At 39.1% G+C, this 7,619-nt stretch overlaps 1 protein-coding gene across 1 annotated transcript in view; it reads right to left on the bottom strand.

The window, feature by feature from the left end:
* Nucleotides 1–713: 713 nt before the first annotated feature.
* LOC130274572 (meprin A subunit beta-like) overlaps nt 714–7,619 on the bottom strand; it is a 46,375-nt gene continuing 39,469 nt past the window's right edge. Inside the window, exons 16-17 of the mRNA XM_056523007.1 lie at nt 3,515–3,722; nt 714–899 (exon numbers count right to left, since the gene is read on the bottom strand). Of these exons, the coding sequence (XP_056378982.1) occupies nt 885–899; nt 3,515–3,722 (223 nt within the window). The 3' untranslated portion in view covers nt 714–884. The remainder of the gene's footprint in view (nt 900–3,514; nt 3,723–7,619) is intronic.

Below are 7,619 nucleotides of genomic sequence, written 5' to 3'. Positions count from 1 at the left end.
GTGTCTGTTACTAGAGACTAAGCCTAACTAAACAGACTGAAAATAGGAAGTGGGGAGGAGCTTAGCTAGTGCTATGTGCAGGAGAGTGCCTAAGCTGTGTACCTGTAATCTGTGAGCCTGGCTGCCTCCTCCACAGTATCCACATGGTGAATGTAAAGTAAATTAAGGCTTCTATCTGACTACACATATATCTGACTACACATATAGCTGTCGCTTATATAAATACCAGTGTTAGTGCTGCCCTCTAAATGTAATTCCCCACTCCTTTCTTTGCCGTCATTAACAGCAGTAGTAGTCCTTTGTGCAACCCCTTTACTAGGCTGCTGCTTTTATTTCTTCTTACATAGGTTTGCAAGGTACTATCAGTAACACTTTTTGTTTAAATTTTTTTTTTTTTTTTGCTCCACTTACTATCTATGGTTGAGTACTGTAAATCACTCTCCAGCATATTGCCAGTATGTTAAATTAGTGCACTTTATCTAGCAAGATGTCCTGTCATAGCAGAGACGAGTAATTGCTGACTGTGATTGGCCAGACAAGTAAGGGAAATGAAGTGCCTGTGTAAGTACTGCTGACCACCCAGCTCTGATCCTGCTCCCTGAAATGTGGAAAATAAGGACTCCAGATGAATCTTTAGCATCAGTAGGTTAATGTTACAACTTTATCGTGTAACACTCCAGTAAATATACCTACTGATGCTGGAGATACTCCCTGCCAATAAATGCTCTATGGACTTCAGGTATAAGTGTCTTTGCAAGGGCTGTATTCGACCCATCACTGGCATATGAAGAAGTGCTGGAGCCATTATTGATTCTAAAGTTTATTTAGTCATGAAATTAGAATGCATCAGTTCCATTGTTATATTCCTGATCCTTTGTTCTGATTCAAAAAGCAGTTTTCTAGAAGAAAGTAAATAAAGTAGTCAATATATAGGATATACATTTGGTGCATTCTGCAAGTAATTTACTATAAATATTTCTAATATGTGAGTAATTTTTCTTGCATTTTTCCTATATCAGGTTGGTATCCTGCATAATTTTTGATGTACAGAATAATTTAATATGCATTGAAATTATCAATGCAGTTATGGCAGTTTTCAATCATATGGAGTAACGCATCATTTACAAAGTCAAACTGCCACTATACTCTGTAGCTAAGGGGACCCAAGTTGTTTAATCTTGCACTAGAGATGAGCGAACTTACAGTAAATTTGATTCGTCACGAACTTCCTGGCTCGGCAGTTGATTACTTTTCCTGCATAAATTAATTCAGCTTTCAGGCGCTCCCGTGGGCTGGAAAAGGTGGATACAGTCCTATGAGACTCTTTCCTAGGAATGTATCCACCTTTTCCAGCCCACCGTAGCACCTGAAGGCTGAACTAATTTACGCAGGATAAGTCATCAACTGCCGAGCCGAGAAGTTTGTGACGAATCGAATTTACTGTAAGTTCGCTCATCTCTATCTTGCACTATATTGGTCTCCTTACAATCCATAACTGAAATTATCCCTCAGATTGTTGCACCAGTCTCTTGGATGAAGTTTAGGAGACAATAGGAAACATCTAGTTTCTGTACAAATGTTTTTTTTTTTTTCATTTTACCTATTATACTAATAGTTTGGCTTGTTGGGATTTTTCACTTGTAGTATTTGCAGGTCATTTTAAAGTGCACACTCTTGAATCCCCAACAATGTGACCCTTGACTTGCTGTTTTTTTAATTTTTTTTATTTTTTATACATAATGTAGATAACATGTTTTTGTAATGTACTTTTGCTTAAAATTTTTTATTTTTTGGAAGAAAAAAATGCTGCTATTGAGTCAATACTGGAAGTGTGGGCGGAACAAGAAGGCTCTGCACTCAGGCTCCTGGCCTGTCAATCAGCCTGCTGTGAGAGCCAGGGGCATCTCAGAGCCTCACTGCACAGAGCCTTGCTTGTCCACACACACTTACTGAATTTTGTCTCTGCGCAGACACACAGGCAATAGCTGCAGGAACAACATCACATTTTTTTTCCACCCAAAGATGTAAACCTTTTTAACCAATGTACCGTATATACTAGAGTAGAAGCCGACCCGAGTATAAGCCGAGACCCCTAATTTCAACCCAAAATCCCAGAAAAAAAAGAAAAAAAAAAAAAAAAAAAAAAAGTTATTGACTCGAGTATAAGCCTAGGGTGGGAAATACATCATCACCCCCCCTGTCATCATCCAGACCCGTCATTAACATCCACATCATCACCCCCCCTGTCATCATCCAGACCCGTCATTAACATCCTCATCATCATCACCGCCTGTCATCATCCAGACCCTCATCATCATCACCTGTCATCATCCCCTTGTCATCATCCCACACATCCCCCCCCCCTTCATCATCCCCTTGTCATCATCCCCACCCCCCTTCATCATACCCTTGTCATCATCCCACCCCCCTTCATCATCCCCTTATCATCCCACACCCCCCCCTTCATCATCCTCTTCTCATCATCCGCCCTCAGTGGTCTTCAACCTGCGGACCTCCAGAGGTTTCAAAACTACAACTCCCAGCAAGCCCGGGCAGCCATCGGATGTCCGGGCATGCTGGGAGTTGTAGTTTTGAAACCTCCGGAGGTCCGCAGGTTGAAGACCACTGCGGCCTTCTACATCATCCAGCCCCCTCTCACCCCCCTTTAGTTCTGAGTACTCGCCTCCGCTCGGCGCTGGTCCGGTCCTGCAGGACTGTCCGGTGAGGAGGTGGTCCGGTGGGATAGTGGTTCCGGGCTGCTATCTTCACCGGGGGCGCCTCTTCTCCGCGCTTCCGGCCCGGAATAGAGGCGTTGCCTTGACAACGACGCAGAAGTACGTTGGCAATGAACGTACCTCTGCGTCGTTGTCAAGGCAACGTGACTATTCTGGGGCCGGGCCCGAAGCGCTTAGAAGAGGCCTCCCCGGTGAAGATAGCAGCCCGGAACCACTATCCCACCGGATGATCTCCTCTCCGGACAGTCCTGCAGCACCGGACCAGCGCCGAGCGGAGGTGAGTACTGTACAGAACTAAAGGGGGGTGAGAGGGGGCTGGATGATGTCGAAGGCGTCAGTGGTCTTCAACCTGCGGACCTCCGGAGGTTTCAAAACTACAACTCCCAGCAAGCCCGGAAAGCCGATGGCTGCCCGGGCTTGCTGGGAGTTGTAGTTTTGAAACCTCTGGAGGTCCGCAGGTTGAAGACCACTGCGGGTGGGGGAGTTCACTCGAGTATAAGCCGAGGGGGGGTGTTTTCAGCACGAAAAATTGTGCTGAAAAACTCTGCTTATACTCGCGTATATACGGTATATTATAAATATGCATCATTATCTACATTATTTTTTTACATTTTTTTTTTTTTATGGCAGTGCCAATTTCCTTTTTTTCCCCCAAAGTATTGTGAAGTCTTGCAGAATTAAACACATTTTTATGAAAATCCATTAAAACTCCATTCTATATCTCCAATCTATAGCTGAGCCCCTGTATTAAGATGTTCTCATGTGAACAATATACTTACGTTATCTATAATATTCAACTCATTTGTTGTTGACTTCATTTTTTGTCTTTGCTTCTTTTTCATGAAGTACACTGTAACAAGTGTGACTATTAACATTACTGCAAATATAGTCACTGAGGATGACACCGCGATCACTAATGTGTCTTGGCTGGAAACTCTGGTTTCACATTTGTCTCCAACATACCACCAGTCTTTAGTTACTTTGCACCTATAAAGAGACTCTGTATTAATTGCATTCTATACAGAATATGGTAAGTATAGTACTGTGTAGACAGAAGATGGGAATTAAGGTGGTGGGCAGTTTTTCCTTAGTAGCACCATTATGGAATGTCCCCGTACACCTACAGGACAAAGTAAATTTACATATTCAAGAAAATATTTCGAACACCTCCCCCCACATGGCTATATAAGAAATATGCCCCCCCACCCACCCTAAGGACAGTGGGTTATATTTTAAGTAACGTAACCTAAAAAGGAGATAATCTGTTTTCCTTATTCCCTTTTAGCAGCACAAGCTTAACACCTTAAATCTTATATTCCATAGCATCCCTCACTGCGGGGCCAGAAGATAATTTTTGGACGAAAATTTATACAAAAACGTAATTTTTGCAACTTTTGGGGGGTTAATTTTTAGTTTTTATTGGTACCATTTTTCTTTTGGTCACGCTTTTATTATTTTTTTTTCTTCTTGTATGATGTGATTTAAAATCCGTATTTTTGGTATTTTATGTTTATACCTTTATAGTGTAACAGTTTGAACATTTATGCACGTGGCAGTTCCATTTATTTATTTATTTATTTTTTTGTTTAATGGGAAAATAAGGGTGATTTTAAATTTTTTTTTTTTATGCTCTTTACATAGCATTAGTGTGATCGGTGATCCACTGATAGTCTAGTTAAGCCAGCCTCCTCATTAGATTGTCAGCAGGAGACAGGTCAGGGGAGCTTTTAGCTCACCAAACCACAAAGATTGTTGCGGATGTGTAGTCGGTGAGCTCCACTGAGCTACTCATAACTTCCACTTTCAATTCAGACACCGTGATCTGCATTGATTACTGCATCTAAAGGGTCAAAGGCCGTCCAGATGCAAGTTTGTTGTTGCCTGTCATAAGCAGTGAGTGTCTGGCTACTGATAATAGCTGGCACTCACTGCTCTAAAGTGAGCACAGCTCCTTCGCTTGCTTTTACCCCTTAAGGATCGGTTTTTTTTTCCGTTTTTGCATTTTCTTTTTTTTGCTCCTTGCCTTTAAAAAATCATAACTCAATTTTGCACCTAAAAAATCCATATTATGGCTTATTTTTTGAGCCACCAATTCTACTTTGCAATGACTTCAGTCAATGTGCCCAAAAATCTATGGTGAAACGGAAAAAAAAAATCATTGTGAGACAAAATTGAAGAAAACGCCATTTTGTAACTTTTGGGGGCTTCCGTTTATACGTAGTACATTTTTCGGTAAAAATGACACCTGATATTCTGTAAGTTCATACGGTTAAAATGATACCCTACTTATATCGGTTTTATTTTGTCGCACTTCTGGAAAAAATCATAACTTCATGCAGGAAAATGTATACGTTTAAAATTGTCATCTTCTGACCCCTATAACTTTTTTTTTTTTTCCGTGTATGGGGCGGTATGAGGGCTCATTTTTTGTGCCGTGATCTGAAGTTTTTAACGGTACCATTTTTGCATTGATAGGACTTATGGACTTTGGAATTTTTTTGCGCGCACGCCATTGACCGTGCGGTTTAATTAACGATATATTTTTATAATTCGGACATTTCCGCACGCGGTGATACCATATATGTTTATTTTTATTTACACTTTTTTTTATGGGAAAAGGGAGGCGATTCAAACTTTTAATAGGGAAGGGGTTAAATGATGTTTGTTCACTTTTTTTTTTTCCACTTTTTTTTGCAGCGTTATAGCTCCCATAGGGACCTATAACACTGCACACACTGATCTTTATCATTGATCACTGGTTTCTCATAAGAAATGTGAAAAAAAAAACTCCCCCAATAAAAACTAAATTGTCCCATTTTCCCGATTTCACTCCCAAAAAGTGTGAAAAAAAAATATATTTTTATAAATAAAATAAAAAATCATTTATATACATATTTGGTATCACCGTGTACGTAAATATCCGAACTATTAAAATAAAATGTTAATGATACCGTATGGTGAACGTAAAAAAAAGTCCGAAATAGATGCTTTTTTTTTTTATAACATTTTATTATAAAAAAAAGTTAAGTTTTATATAAGCAAATATGGTATCAATAAAAAGTACAGATCATTGCGCAAAAAAATAGCCCTCATACCACCGCTTAGACGGACAAATGAAAATTATAGGCCTTCAAAATAGGGGGATTTTAAATGTACTAATTTGGTTAAGTTTGCGATTTTTTTTAATTTTTTTTTTATTTTTTAATCGCAACAGTAATAGAAAAGCATGTTATGGGTATCATTTTAATCGTATTGACCCAAAGAATAAAGAACAAATGTCATTTTTACTGTAAATTGTACGGTGTGCAAACAAAACCTTACAAAATTTCCCCACATAGTATTTTTTTGGGTTGTGCCATACATTTTATAGGAAAGCGAGTGATGGCATTACAACGGACAACTGGTCTTTCAAAAAAAAAAAAACAAGCCCTCATACTAGTCTGTGGATGAAAATATAAGAGTTATGATTTTTTGAAGGTGAGGAGGAAAAAACTAAAACTTAAAAAAAAATTGTCTGAGTCCTTAAAGAGGCACTGTCATTGGTAAAAACGTTTCATATATTGCAGGACTCATTATAATATGACATTTCACAATATACACCTGTTAAAAAAAATTTACATTTTCACCTGAAATTCAAGCTCAAAATAGCCATCACTAGGGGTCGCCTCTCTTTTAGCCAGACAGACTAGTCTAGATTTTACAGCATACTGGATACCGGCCGTAAAGCATGCCGGTATCCAGTATAGGAGATTTCTATTGTGTATGCAAAACTACATATAAAGAATGTGTGGACATGCTGGGAGCTGTAGTTTTAAAACAGCTGGAGGCAACACTGCTCTAACAATTATTTACAAACATTGCAGTTTCAGTTGTTACTAAACTACAACTCCCAGCATGCTGAAATAGTCAAAGCTTTCTCGGACTCCTGAATGACAAAGGTTGATCAGACATTCAGGAGTCTGTGAAAGATGAATGACACACATAGTTGCAGCTATGCTGATTAGCATCCAGCTTTACTAGGAGCAGATAAAACATGTATTCATAAAAATGCTGTTCTTTATCTAAAAAAATCATTGCAATAATTTTATAAAGATCTCTTCTTATATTTATACATTTTATTCTGTTATGAATTCACCATAATGTTTTCTAATTACTGCAGGCAAGCTCAAAGTATCTTTCTCTGACACAGCATAAAACCAGAGAGGAAAGGGTTACAGAGTAGAGAGTACTGATTGGCTGACTGCACAGGCTTGCTCCTGTGAGGGAGATAGACTGACACGCCCCCTCCAGCCTGCACAATGAAAAAGTAACTCACCAGCAGATAAATGCTTATATCTCTGGATATATAGGTCCAAGACACACAAAAATCACTTTTTTTTTCTTTTTTTTGCACTATGACAGGTACGCTTTAAAGCCCAAATGGGCTGAGTCCTTTAATGGGTTAAAGGCAGACAGGATGCAATTTCTCATTGCTCTAGAATCAATAAAGTATTAGATTCTAGATCGCTATTTCCTAAGTTCCCTAGACACTTAATCGGAGGGGGTGGCAATGGAATTTTGCCCAGAAGCATAAAACCTCTTTAAATCTACACTGCTCAATAAATAAATAAATAAATAAATAAAGGGGACACTATGATAACACATCCTAGATCTGAGTGTATGAGCCAATACTTTCATCTTTACATAATTTTTGTGTGATTTTGTTGTCCGCACATTCAACTATCAATGGAAATCAAATTTATCAACCCCATGGAGGTCTGGATATGGAGTTACAATCAAAATCAAAGTGGAAAACCACACTACAGACTGATCCAACTTTGATGTAATCTCCTTAAAACAAGTCAAGATGAGGCTCAGTAGTGTGTCCACATGACCGTATGACCT

This window comes from Hyla sarda, chromosome 5 (assembly GCF_029499605.1).
Source record: "Hyla sarda isolate aHylSar1 chromosome 5, aHylSar1.hap1, whole genome shotgun sequence".
Lineage (NCBI taxonomy): Eukaryota > Metazoa > Chordata > Amphibia > Anura > Hylidae > Hyla > Hyla sarda.
The sequence above is the reverse complement of the archived record's forward strand: the minus strand, read 5'-3'. Positions and strand labels throughout refer to the sequence as shown.